General features: G+C 42.2%; 1 protein-coding gene across 1 annotated transcript in view; it reads right to left on the bottom strand.

Moving 5' to 3' along the window:
- Nucleotides 1–14,888, bottom strand: part of ERBB4 (erb-b2 receptor tyrosine kinase 4) — a 584,914-nt gene that overhangs the window by 187,683 nt on the left and 382,343 nt on the right. The window contains exon 4 of the mRNA XM_030952612.1: nt 5,137–5,271. Within this exon, the coding sequence (XP_030808472.1) occupies nt 5,137–5,271 (135 nt within the window). The remainder of the gene's footprint in view (nt 1–5,136; nt 5,272–14,888) is intronic.

Raw genomic sequence — 14,888 nt, 5'->3', positions numbered from 1 at the left:
AGCGTTGTTGCAGAAACAATTTCAATAACGCAAACCTAAAGGGAAAATGTTGTTCCTTGGAGAGTTAAGTGCTTTGGAGATTCCCACTATGATGTGCTCAGCTAAAACCCCAGGCTGGCAGCACAGAATTCAGGTAAACAGAAGAGAAGGCTGCTTTCAAGTTACAACTAATTCCAAAAGCTTCAGCTACGAGATAGCAGAACGGGAAGGTATAGGAATATGCCCCCTGTTGACAGAGTGACAAAACTATCCTTTGTCCCCTCAAAAAGGAAAGAAGCCCAGAAGTTTCTCTCCTCCATTAGGTGAAAAAACCACCTCATAGGCCTAGGGGACTTCACCTCAAACTTAACATAGCCAATTGGACAGGAACCAAAAAGTCCCATCTGGGCAATTTACTAAAAAAAGAAGAGAACAAAGAAACTAATTGTTTTACCAGGAGCAAGAGCCTCTTGCACCTGGATCGATTTTTCTCTGTTTGTTATTTTGCCTTTTATTAAACCTTTTTGTTCCCAACACTGCAACAAAAGCCATCCTGCTGATTTTATGCCTCCAAAGGTAGCTGAGCTATCTTGGGTGAGTTAATAGACCTCCAAGAGCTTATGAGACCTGGCTCGAGGAGGCTACTATTACTGGAAGGTGTAAATATTTCAGTGTGTGTCTGTGTGTGAGTCAAAATGCCAGGCCCAGAGGCTGTGTCCAGGGGGAGCTGAAGCACATGTGGTCCCTGGTGCAGGGTTTGTTTATCTGAGCACTGAGCCAGCAGCCACTGAACAGTGACACTGTGTCACTCAGAGGCCTCCAACATGAGCTCTCCTGCATGCATTTGATTAGAACTTGAAGAACAAAGGAGAAGCAGCACTCAGGATTCACATGTCTGCAGTATTTCTGTCAGTGTTTAAGACACCATGGCCTTTTCAATGGGCTCCTTAGCACTGATGTGACAATGAAAGCCCATGAAGAAGGGAATCTGAGGAGCTTTATTCCCAGGGTTCACCGGCCATATTCCCTTCTGTCTGGCACTGATGTGAATGAAGGAGATTGCCAGCGTGATAGATGAGTAATGCAATGATTGACTCTCACAATTAATGGACAAATATCATGTATATAGGTTAAGGAAAGTTTTATAGATTTATAGTTATGTAGTACTCCCTCACATGGTTATCAAGGGACAGCTGGAATTGGGACATCTGGGAGGGCTGGCTTGTCACTATGGAACACCTTACCTCCTATCAGGATTTGAGGAAGAGATCACCACCACTGGACAGCAAAGTAGGGGTTGACAGACAGAACTTTGGGAGAGGTTAAAGGGTTAAAAAAGAAAAAACCTCCATTGTTAGGGGGCTGGGCACATGGCAGGATACATCTTTTGCTCCCAGCACCATAACCTTTTTTCTTTATTCAGTCTTGTGTTGTATTTTTGATAAGGTTTAAAAAACCTTCACAAACTATGAAAAGTGAGTAGCTGTTTCTCACACCAGAATTGGCAGACCCGAGGTATGATACAGCCACAGAGGCAGGGAACTGATTTTACTTCAGAGCCTCTTCTGTTCACTCCACCCTTTTGCCTTCCTCTGCTGATTGCACTGGAGCAGCAAGAGAGGGTTCAAGTGAAATTATGCCTGAAATCAGACCATTATCAGCTTTCCCAGCTGGCTGGGGAAGGGAACAGTGTGGGCACCTGCAGTGGCAGCTCCCTGCAGGGCTGTGCCTGAGCTCCCACACATGCTGGTGCCCAGCTGTGCTCGCTGTGACACTGCATTCACGCCAACCTGCTGCAGGCACTCTGGCCATGGGGTTCAAGCATGGGGTCTTCTCTGGGCTGGGCACTGCTCTTTTGGACACGTAGGCATCTCTGGGCAGGTTTGATGTCCTTTACTGATGGTTGGAAACAACAGCAGTGATGCCAGAGTGCCAAACTGTGTTTGGTGCTGTATTTGGATGAGGTACCAGGTTCTGCCACGCATGGCAGATCACAGCCTCTGTCCCTGCACTTACTCTCTGCCAGCTGTGGGAGAGGTTTTACAGTAACTTCTGTGAGCCAGAGAGAAGTCTGATAAGAGGATCCATGTTTACCCCTGAAAGAATTTTCTACCAAGGTTGTTGACATAGGAGCCAAGAGTGAAAGAAGGATAAATAAGAGAAACCTGCAATTGCCTATTCCAATGAGCACTTTGTTTGTCTCTGGTGACCAATGAGTAAAGTGTAAACTTAGGAGTTTTGTAAGAATGTATAAAAAGCATGCATGCTAGAATAAAACCAGCTTTGAAACCTTCTGAAAATGGAGTGTGTTGCTTTGTATTGTCTTTGTCTCAACTATAACAGCCAGGGACCACTGCCCTCACAATTCCTGGGGCAAAAGGTGCCCTCCAGTCCTGCCAGTCATGGCTAAATGTGGTACATGATGCTGCTAGCCAGGTCTTACAGGATCCCACAGACTTCCCTAAATTACTGCTAGGATGGACTTTGCTGAACTTCACACAGCAGGTTTGGTTGGTTCACATTCGCTCTGACAAAGGTTTGTAGATAAACAATAAAACCTAGTAGATCTTTCCAAAATATTTTGACATTAGGATATGCTCAGTAATGCCAAGCAACACGTACTTCTGTATTCCAGTGGATTTAGCCAAGATTTCCATTGGAAATTAGGAGACACCTGAGATTTAAACAGTAAATACATACACATGCTGGATCCAGAAAAGCCTGAGTCACAGTCTGTGCAGAAAAGAACCTTGTAATGCACTGAGCATCATCTGCAGCAGTGGAGAAAAGCAAGGCTGGGCACAGCAAGCACTCACACTTCCTAGCAGGTAGTGAAAAGTGACATGTGAGCCAAAATTGAGAAGCATATACCTTACTTAATGACATTCTACACCAATTTCCAGGGTTAAAATTCAAGGTTTGTTTCTCCAAGTCCTATGTGTGTGCACAGTACATGCATGCACCACACACAGACAGGTATTTAATTACAGACTATTTTAAATGTTGATTTCTGTACCTGAGTTCTTTGCTACCCAAAGCCTTAGGACCTTTTTAAGCATTTGCTGGCTTTTTGTATAATGGGGTTTATATTTTCACCTGTGTAAGCTGTGAAGACAAATGGTTTGGATTTGCTAATTTAATCAAATTTCAAGGACTCATGAATTGTATTGAGATGGGATCGAGTTTCTCAGAAGATACTCATGTTTCTTAAATTAAATACAGTCTAGTTGTGCACTGCTTCATCCCAAATAAGGAAAAATAGAGTAATATTTGGGTGGTTATCTTAATGAAGCTGACTTGGTACATAGCTCTCAATCATCATTGAAATAATGCTATTTATCTTATTTATCAAGTACAAATGGCAAAGCACAAATTGTTCCTTCCCTATATTTCAAAACAACTCAAAGGGAATAATTAAAAAAAAACTCTGAAGAAAACTGGACTTTGCCACATACATTCTTTCATCTAGCTGTGTATGGGCATTGATATTTGCATTCTTTGCTTTCAGAGTGTGTTTCTAAAAGCATTCAGAATGGATCTTGTTCCAGTTCTTCTGGAGTCACCTGTAAAACTTCTGTTACCTCAAAAAGATAGTATTGATGTTGGTTGCTCTTTTAAAAGAGCAGAAGCATTTGTCTTGAAGAACTGGGAAAGGTTAAAAGAAAACCTAATAAGAGAACAAAACAGAGTAAGAACCAAGTCTTTTTCTTGAAGCAATGATTCATAAAAGGGTACAGGCATTCCCTCACCTTCAAAGGTTTCATCAGCTCTGCCTAGAACTGATCATCAGCAGTGATGAGGGTTTTTAAGATGCAAATAAGAGAGCTGGCATTACAACTATGTCAGGTTTCCAGCCAGAAGGCAGCAGTGATGAGGCTCAGCTCTGGAGCTGGGATGTGGAGGAGCAGTGCAGCTTGGCAGGCTCCTGGAGGAAGCTTTATCACAAGTACCTGTGCTCTGGTATTAAGGGGACCAGATGAGATATACAAAAGCAAGGCAGCCTTCTATAAAATCTATTACACCACAAAGCACCTGGTTAAAAACAAGTTGCTGCTTAGAAATTATGGGGACTCATCAAATGGTCCCTTATCCAGAGTCTCAACAGTTTATTTTTTTTTCTGAGTTGCCACCATACAACAGAAGAAATGAAATGTTTCCTGGCTGTAGTGAAATTTAGAGAGGCAATGTGTCATTTATACAACCTCAAGGGACAGCTTCAGATATGGAAAGCAATCCAGAACGTCCCCAAATCCAGAATGCTCAGAACAATACGTCTGCTGTGGTGCCACCTTTGACATGTGATATAAACCTTTTTCCCAGCCTGTCTCTGAATTTCAGTGTTGGTACATCCTGAGGGTACTTTTTAACAGCACAGCATTCATTCTGAATGCACTTTACTCCATTATGGAATATTTTGCTTAAACACTCTGTATCCCTGTCACCAACATTCACTACAATCCATTATTGCTGCAAGAATCATAAGAATGATTCACTGAAGGCAAATAATTCTTGAGAAGGGAAATAGAAGAACTCTAAGCACACAGATATTTCAAGTTTGCAATGGAAAGCATTAAAATAAAGAAAATGTAGTAAAAAGCAGAGAATGATTTATTATATTGTGAAGAACACCCCATCCTCCGCAAATTCTCTCTCTCTCTCTCTTCAGCAATATACACACAAGACAACAGAACAACTATTTCTTTGAGGTTCACTTCTCATCTAAAGTCAGAATATCCATGAGCTTTTACCATAATTACTCCAGCAGCTAATTATGATGCCATAGACAGACCTTTGTGGCTCAAGGACCAGCCTGAGCAGCAGGAACAAATGCAAAGCAAACAAGAATGTCTGTGTTTCCACAGCACCACAGTGTCTTTAGCAATAAAGAAGAGAAAGAAAATGCAGGAGAAAGCAAGCAGATGAGAGAAAATTCAGAAAATCTATGATGTTCACAAATACCCTCTATGGACACTGTTTTTGAGAACAGACTAAGTGGTCCTCCAAGCAGTAAACAAACTTAGAAAAAGGCAGGGAACAATGAAAATTAAATTTACCAACATAACTCTCCATAACAGAGGATCAGGGAAAACTTGTGGCCATATTTATCCAGTTTCATGCTGAGGGGATGACAAGGCTGAGAATAAAAGCAGTACTTACATCCTGAGCTGCCATTGGTTGGAACCAGAGTGAAGTTGGAGGCCCAGGGGTTGCGCACGATGTCCTGCCAATGAATGGTGTCTGCAAAGCAGAGGAATTTGTTCTGGCCAACATACACCCCTCCATTCAGTATCTCTGTGCAGAAGAACAAGAGAACAACATACTGGTAAGACTTCAGACAGCTGATTCAATCTATTACTAAATGTGTGTTGGAGAGAGGAAATTTAAATGCAAAAAAAAAAATCCTCACTGTAATCTCATTTAATAACCTCAAAACCAGAGGAACAAGCAGCTCACAGTAAATAGGAACCCTTTATTCACATGCAGAAGAAACCTGATGAAGACTGACACACAGTTGTTTACTTTTTGTTCCAGTGTGATCATGTATGGAACAGTTTTGTATTTTGTACGTAAAATAACCTTCAACACTTAAATTATTTGAAAAACACAAGCAATCAATCACACTATACTACATTTCATTAATTTGCAGAAAGGTTTAAAACTTATAACAAAGAACCATCCTATGATGAGCCCACAGGACATGAGAAGAGCCAGGCAGCACAAGGTCTGGAGAAAATGTTATATTAGAGCTTGGGCTGCTGTAATACCATCATCCAAAACACCCAAATACACCAAGTAACAATCCAAATCTCACACACTATGATCCAAACTCCTATGGACAAACCTTGCTGGAAGCTTTGTGTTAGAGATGGTTTTTAAACAGGTAAAAGTTTGGGATTTCTTCTTAGGTTGTGGGGCTTTTGTGTGTTTTGTTGGGTTTTCAGATTTTCTTTTAATTTTCATCATTATAGCAGTTTGTTTAGAAACCTGCTCTGTTGCCCTGTTTCTGAAGACTTGATTGATCAAATCTCAACATGAAAAAATCTCAACATGAAAATGATCTTACAGTTGGTTGGCTATAGCACTAGGCTTTCCTCTGGATCAAAAAATTTTTTTACCCCCTGAACCTTTGTTCAAAATTCACAATTCCTCTACTTAACCTGTCTCTTTTATTTCCAAAGCAGGAGACAATGCCTGTGACTTTGATGAAAGTTAACAGGAAATGTGAGTCAGTGTCAGAGCTTCCAGCCTCAGCAGAGAAATGCTGAAGGTTAGTTACTAATAACACCTTGGAATGACATGAAGTGGTGCTGCAGAGCCAGGAGTGCCACACACAGACATGAAGAATAATTCCTGACTTTGGAAGTAGCAATTAAGGTAGTCTGAGAATCCTCATCTGCCAGGAAAACCTTTAAAAGCTGGAGTGGGAATGCAAACCTTTACACACACCACTGTGTTTTATTTCTTTTTTAAATTTCAGGGATTACAGGTCACAGCATGTAAATGAAGCAGCCCCCAATCAAGGAATGTATTAAATAAAGGATCATCTGTAAATACATCTTCCCACCATATTAATCAGTATTACTATTTCTTAGAAGCCTCTGGTTTAAAAGCTTGGCTTTTCATTGAAAAGGGGCTTATAAATGAGAACAATGAAAATAATCTGCTCCAGAAAAACAGTCCAGATTAGAGATATAGTAATGATCTGTCTGTATAATATTCTTATGATCACAGAAAAAAAAAAACATACAGCATCTGTTAACAATTTTGCTCTAGGGAGAAAGGGGGGCTTCGAAGAACACCTGAAATCATGATCAGAGATGATTTCTTTGTCTCGCCTCAGCTACACTGGATTACCTAATTCATTATGGCCCAGATTTTGATTAAAAATAACATTAAAACAGTGAAAAACTATAAAATCTGCATTTATAGCTTCTTAAACACTCATAATTGTTGGATTTCTGTAGAGATGGTGTAACTGAGAGGTGTTTTAAAAATTTTTATTCTATTTTCAGTCTCATATGAAGGGTAACAAAATACAGATGTTATAATTCATGCTATCACAATCAGAAGCCAACTATTTTCTAATTACAGTACATTATAAGCTTTGAAAATTCTCTGCAAGTCCATTTCCCACACACAGTTCTACACAGTTCCTTTGTCACCTGGCACACTGAACTGGCACAATTTCTGGGTTTCAGAGCATCCCCCCATGACAGCACCTCTCCAAGTTTCTTTCCTGCTAGGAACTTTGATACATTCTTGTATAGCATCTCAGTCTAAAAGTAATCCTAATAGTTTTATTTGTGGAGAAAGATCTTTTTTATCAACATGAAGGTAACCAGGAAGTGTATCATACACTGTATTTCAGGGAAGCCAACCCTTCCACTGTGATTTACTAAAGTAATCACAAAAATGCTCTGACTTGCCTCATCACTGAATAGCAAGTGCTATTTCTGCTGCTTTTTCCCTAAAATGGGATACAGTACCTCCAAATTCCCTGCACTGCACCATTTTTCTCCAGTGACAGAATTAAAGTTCCCAGGTTATTGATGTGCTGAGGTGCAAACACACCTGAGCAATATCAAAGGTGTGTTCTTGTGGATATGAAGTGACACTGAGTTCAAAGTTTAGTACAATCTTTAGAGCACTTGTGTTTGACTCTTCCTGCTCTCTGGGCCCAGATTCATTTCCACTCCACCTTCCCAATCCAACCTGCTCTCCTCCTTTTCTTTACACCAAGTCCTCAGTGTGTGTAAATCAGCACAGATGCATTGGCTTCACTGACTTCAACTCAAAATGCATTTTGCACTTCTTTGCCCTCTCTTAGCAAGAACAATGCCTGGGAAGAGCTAATAAACTCTGTTACATGTTAAGCAAATGAAGCACAACTGTAATCAATATACAATAGAGCTGCTGTATAATGAACTCATCATCATAAAGTCATCATCTCATTTTAATTTACAGCCCTGAAAGTGAGAGATAAAGTTAAACAATGAACAGGAGGAGAAAGGCAGGGTCTCTGCCTGTGCAGGCAGCAATGGAAGCCAGGCAAAAAGAGATTTCTTCTCCTGTGTGCAACACCTGAGGTGTCTCTGTGCTCGGCTCTTTCTGAGACTGGAGCAGAAGAGAAAATGCCAAGTCCCTGAGTGAATTTTGTGAACAAAGAAGCCAGTTCCTGCCAAAGAAGGCCCAAACCAGACTGCTCACAGTGAAACATATTTTAAATACCATTTGAGGGTGAGTATTTTTGTCTTATAAAACAATTTTTTGTGGCACTGGAAAACTGTTAGTGCAAGTATGACTCTGCTAGCAGCAAGTGCTACCCTTGGGCTTCAGGGACATCAAAGGTACAAAAGGGGATTTCTAAGCACAAGACCCACTAGCTTTCACTGGGAAGAGAGTTCCTAGAGGTGCCAGACAACTTTGGACATCTTTCTGGAAGGTGGAACACTTCAGAGTACCATGATCTCCTAGGCTAGTACCAGGGCTGCAGCCCTGTGCCCTGAGCGAAGGATAGCACCAAGGGCTTCTGCCACTTGATTCTGAAGTGAAGGACAAATCCTATCTTCCTTATTAGAACTACTCTACTGGCTTAAAAGCTGTATAATTCTGCAGCCAAAGTTACACAAAAATAAATCAGTGTGTGTCCTTGCCACTGAATTCTGTCATTATTTCACTTATTACTCTCAAATGATTGTGGGGAACTTAAATCTGCATATTATTAAAATTCTCTTAAATGGTTATTTACTCAGGAAGATAAATCAGAAATATATTATCTGCTGCTATAGCTGCTGTTTTCCTGCTTTCATTAGCCTGGTGAAACATTCCCACAGACTTGCATACAGTCACTGCAAAGGGACACTGGCTCTGCAAGGGTGGTGTCTGCTTAGACCAGAGGGGGAAACCACTTTTCTTCTTCCACCTGTTAAAAGGGCATTTTATTGAGCTGACTTTTTTTTTGTATACAGTGCAATCCCCCATGGTTTGCTATCAATTTCTAACGTGGGTTAAATTGGCAAAACATGTTTTCATTCTCTAATGCATCCTGGAGTGAAAGTTACTCACGTATGTTTATATACAGTGGGGGTTGCAAACATCTATGTAGCTGTAGAATCTGTTTCTAAAATTGTTACAAAAATGGTTATAAAATGGCTATTGCTATTCCAGGTTGCAAATTAAAACTCTTCTCTCGTGCTACAAAATCAGCTGGCACTAGGAACTGGAAGATGGCATGGTGAGAGGGAAAAGAACTAGCTCTGAAGTGGGCAGGCAAAGGAGAAGGAGTTAATTAGGAAAAACTGGGATAAATCCACTCTAACCACTTCAAAAGCAAACCAGAATATATCTTATACCTTTCAAGTTGGCTATGAAGGCAGCAGCTGGCTTTTACACCCCACCATATATACAGGTATATCCTGCATGTATGCATTACATAACACATGCTGATGACACTGAATTCCCCAGGTCAGCCTCACTGGGGCTGAAGAACCTTTGCAGGTTGATAGTGCTGCATTTTTACCATAAACACCCCAGGGATGGGGATCTCTTCTCCTGTTTAACCCAAGATGCTGAATGCATCATCTGAAAACAGCTTAGGCCTGGAAATTTCATGCCAAACCAAGTCTTTTGAGCCCTCAGCACAGTTCATTGCTGATGACCCACTGGGAAAGCACTTCAGGTCCATCATTAATAAGCTCTGTCTTAAAGGGTAATGAGAACTGGGTGCTTCAGGAGACAATAGCTCATCCATCATCAATCAAGATCTGAAGTTTTTATACAGATGATTTAAGAAGAGTTGGACTGTGCAAAATTGAAATGTCACATTTGTATTGGGAGATGGGGGTGTTTGGTAATGAAAACGAGAGTTTTAACCTTCTCCATTTCAGCTCAATGACCATACTCAAAAGCTCATGGATGTGGAATCTATATCCCAAGCAGAAGCCCCAGACAGCCTTCGATCTCAATTATACAATTTCAAGTACAGTTTATTTGGGTCATTAGCTGGAAGTCAGTTTCAAGGCTTGATGGAAACAGCAAGATATTCTTTATTTCTATCAAAAGCAATCAGTGTTATGTGCAGCCTGTGGGTTTGTACTTCCAACTGCTCAATAACTAAGAACACTGGGTTGTAGAACCTGAGCATAATATTTATTTCTAATTATTGTAGAACCTGAGCATAAATCTTCTAATCCTAGCCCCCTGTTTTGCTGCTTGAATAAAAATTGATCATTTGAGTACCTTTCACTGAGTTGGATGAGGTACCCTCCTCACCACTGAGGTGTGTGAAGACAGGCTCACAGGATTCTTGCAACCATTTAGCTACTTCATTAGAGGACAGCAGGCTCTGGGCCACTCTCTTGTAGCCATCACCCCAAAGGGAATATCTATTTCATGAACAGGTTCAGCCAGAGAAGACATTTGTACTTGGATTATTCCTCTGTCTGTGCATGCCTCAAATTCTTCCTTCTCATGGCTTTATTTTAATAAGACAGCAACTAATTTACCTGGTATCCTGGTTTTGCCAGGTTTTGTCTGGTTAACTCTGTAGAAGGAAAAAACACTGCAATACATCCAGCCCTTTGGGATGAACGCCCCTGATGTTCCATGATCACATTTTTCTTTGGGAAGTGCCTGTATGTGTGTGCAGGTCTGTGTCAGGCTGCTGGACACTGTTTCACCCTGCACCCTCTGGGCACAGGATGTGTCAGACACATGGCCCCAAAGGGTTCTCTGCATGGACAAAGTGATCCCAAATACTGCAGAAGAGAGCAGCAATAGCTGAATCCAATGAGTAACACAAAAACCTCTACGCCCATCCAAAAGGGGAAAAAGCACTTGGGTGTGAACTCAGTTTAAGATGTGCTTCTGCTCACCAGAAACAGTCCTGTTCTGAAGTGCAATTTTTTTTTTTTACTCAATACACTTGGTTTGTGCTAAAGGAAATGGTCTGTGTCCCTAATCCTGCTAGATTCTATGCAGTAGGGGTTGTAAACATTTATTCAGCTGTAGAATCTGTTTCTAAAATTGTTACAAAACTGATCTTAGTGCTTTCTCCCTTCCAGTGACCACAGCAGCTTCTGCCTACTTGGATCCTGATTCCCTGACGCACCCAGGCCCAGGTTCACATCTAAATCCTCCCCTTCCCCTCCACTCTGGAGGAGGGTCTCTGCTCTGCAGTAATTACTCTGCTTTGAGGTGGGAGCTTCAAATCAAGGTTACTTTTGTTAGCCACACCCCTGCCATCAGCATTACATGTCCCTGATGTTAATAACCAGTCAGACACTCTGACCAGCCCCAGCTCTGCCATTTGCTTTGCAGAGGGTAACTGCAGGAGCAGCACTACCTGTTTACAGCTTTACCCACCTCATTCTTTTCCCATCATGAGCTTTTCAAAAGCTGTTTGACCCTGTTGACTTTGCAGGAGGAGCTTTTCTGTAATATATTGTCTCTGTTACAGGCATATTAATTTTCAGGATGAGATGCTAATTGCCTCACTTTGTCCAGTTAAATTCTGAACCTGCTGTTAGAAGCCAAGTGCCTTGAGTTACTGTTTACTCAATATAATTCATGGGCTTGACAGGTAGATGAACAGATTTCAACCTTACAACAGGAACAATCCAAGGGGCTTCCTGTGGGTCACTCCAAGTCAGGGAAAGAGGCAGAACAAGCCTGAAGAAGTGATGATTGGGAAGGGGGGATCTCTAATTGCAGCCCGCAGGAAGACTAGAGGGGAACACAGACTCTTCTCAGAGGTGCCCAAGGACAAGAGGCAACAGGCACCAGCTGCAACACAGGAAACACTGATTGGAACTGAGAAAATAATGTTCCCAGCTGGAGTGTGGTTAAGAGCAGACTGATCAGAGAATTGGTGCTATCTCCATCTCTAGAGATTCTAATAAACAGTGAACAACCTGATTCTTGTCTGAAGCTATCTTGCTCTTAGCAGAAGATTGGACCAGATGACCTCCAGATATTCCTTCCAACCCAAGTTTGTCCTTCTGCAGTTATTAATCATCTACTACCACAGCAGTCACAACACCCCATTAGCAATCTATTCCTTCAATTTTTATGAAAGCATATTCATTTTAAAATTTTACCTACTGGTAAGCATTTGGTGATATAAAACACCCACCTGGAAGTTGACACATATTTAAAAGCACATCACGTGCATGTATAAAGAAATGCTCCAGTATTTGAAATACAGAACCTGTGTCACTGCCACTGTCCCCTATTGCACGCAAAGGGGACATGTGAACTGACATGAATGAAAAAACTGCTGCCCTTCAATCTTCTGATTTTTGGTTAGCAAAAAAAAATTGCATTTATTTAAGTCACTGGAGAGAATCAGTGATGAGTTTCAAATTATTGTCTAAGGAGAGAGTGACACATGGCTGGCTCAGCCCAGAAGACACTCTGGTGCTCAGTGAGAGCAGCAATATGCCAACAGCCAGGAATGAGCACTCATCTCATTCCCAGCAGCCATGACTTCATCTTGAGGTATCCCAGCCCTCCTTGATGGGGATACCCGAGTCCCAGTTACAGGAGCACACTCATGAAGAGGTGAGCTGGCTCTGCAGGGTACTGCTGTGTGCCTCTAATGACACACCACTCCTGGGCAGTACTTTCCTTCCAGCTGTTCCAAAAAACACACCTCTGAGTGTGGATTTCAGCCAGGACACCTGAGTACTCAAACATCATTAAAACCTTTGGAATCCAAACCAAATAACCTTTCCTGTGCTGTGCTCACAAAAGGAGCAGAAGAGGTGATGATGTGCCGTACACTGGATGCACCAATAGGGCAAAGTCTGCTTGGTATCCCAGCAGGCTCCCGAAAGCCTGGAGGCTCTGACAGATACCCCAGTAGTGGAATTTATTTCTGCTGTCAGGTTATCTTTAACAGTGAGCATCCTACAGGATGTACTCTGGGGTAATGACCCAAAGCAGCTGTATCAGCGCTTGCCTTGCCTGTGCCTTTCACAACACAACCCTTGTTTTCTGCATCAGGCACCCTCCAAATTTGTTCAGCGAAGGCTGAACAGACCTCAGTGTCACTTTGTGTGCCCTCTTGAAATGCCCTATGGCATCACACTGATCAGCTGACACACAAGCAAACCACCTCTCCTGACTCACCACCGGCGTTTCACATTCATTTTTCGTCATAATTTCTCCAGAGCTTTTGCTGTGATTGGAAAGTTTCTCCAGGTGAGCGGCCCTACAACAACATGAGCTGCTGCCATCAGAGCTTCCTAGTGCCTCCAAGGCACTAAACCTCAAAAGGGACTCACTCCACCTCCCTCCTTCCCTGATGTCAAGGGCAGGCAGACAACATTCAAGAGGATCTGAATAAATATGGGAAAGCAGTGGAGACAGAGTCCTACTCCAGGGTAGAAAAAGAGGAAACTGCTGCTCAGGTTCATGTAATAGATATGAGGTCCATTGAGCCAAACAGAACCCACAAGGAAACCACCTCTCCACTGAAAACTATCTTACATGTCACATCGTGTCTGTGGGCCAAATTTGAGAAATAGCACTGAGAGAACTTACTTTTATTTTTCCCCCTGAAGTTTTCACAAAATTCTCTCCTCACAGGACAATAATCTCATTTCTTCAGCCAGGATGAGGCTGCATTCTTTGACTCATTCACTATTGTATTGCCAAGACAGACCCAAGCATTTCAAAGCCTCTCCTTGCCAGGACATGTGTATATAATATTTTGATCAAATGATCACATCATGTTTCATGTATGCTGGTGGCAGCTCTCAGTCTGTCCCTTCCATGTAACTGTGAGACTGCCATGTCCCTTTTCTCCTGGCATCAGCTCTTCCTAAGAGAGTAAATGCTGCATGGCAGTTTGTCTGGCATTGCTGCTGCATCCAGGCCAGCTTTCCACATGGAAGTCAAGCAGCAGCAGGAACAGAAACCTGGGCAGGGCCAGGGGCATCTGAATGCAGCAGGGCTTTCCTGCAGCACCCCCAGGAGTTTCAGCTCTGCCATTATCTGGTGGTGTATTCTCCAACTCTTTTCTGACAAACCAAGCAGGCTGCTTTCTATCCCAAGCACATCTGGCACTCAGGCCTTCAACTTGGCAAACAGACTGATGGCCTTCTGTCTTGGAGTGCAAGTGCCTCAAGTACATCCTGATTGGCATCAACAGGCAGAAATTCCTTCTCCCTTTGAAAAAATTTGTCAAGATCTGGATGTAGTGGTACTTTCCTCCATTTTTCTGAAAGGCTGTAAAAAATTACTGGCTCCATAGAGCCCTTCTCTTTCAAAACTGTCATAATGTGGCTGGGAATAATCCTGGAAGGGTGCCCAGACCCACGTCCAGCTGCATCCTGAATTTCAGTACAAGTATTTGCATACAGGCTAGTAATTGGCATGCAGCTGGTTTTATGCCAGCTCCAGCAATTGCATAACCCAACTAATCTTTTCTCTGGGCTCCAAAGAGGAGTCTGTGTCTGCTGAGCTTAAAATTTCTGCATGGGATCTGTTCAAGTATGCTCTCACATTTCTATGCCACACTGTTAACCTCTCCTGAGATACAGTGCTGACTCTTCAAAGAGGAATTTTAATTGAAATTTGTCTGAGCTAGGAGGTGCCTCTGCCTTTCCCTGGCTCGCCTGTGCTGAAACTGAGTGAATGACATGAAAATCCTTTTCCTGCACAGAGACTGTGGAGGGATTCTTGGCTCCTGCCACCCCTAAGACCTTGGATTGCATTTGCCCTCCCAGTGCTGTGGCTAGGGACAGCCAGATAACCAAAAGAAGGACTTTAAAGTGAGGAACATGCATGTTAATCACAGTAATCAGTGAGGCCTTCTTTGCAAGTTCATAGGTTTGAGAAGGTCTGAGCCTCTACTATCCCACTCCTATTTTTTCCCCTTTAACTGTAATAATTACTAAGAGGTC

The sequence above is a fragment of the Camarhynchus parvulus genome, chromosome 7 (genome assembly GCF_901933205.1).
Source record: "Camarhynchus parvulus chromosome 7, STF_HiC, whole genome shotgun sequence".
NCBI lineage: Eukaryota > Metazoa > Chordata > Aves > Passeriformes > Thraupidae > Camarhynchus > Camarhynchus parvulus.
This window is presented reverse-complemented; position numbering and strand designations above follow the sequence as displayed.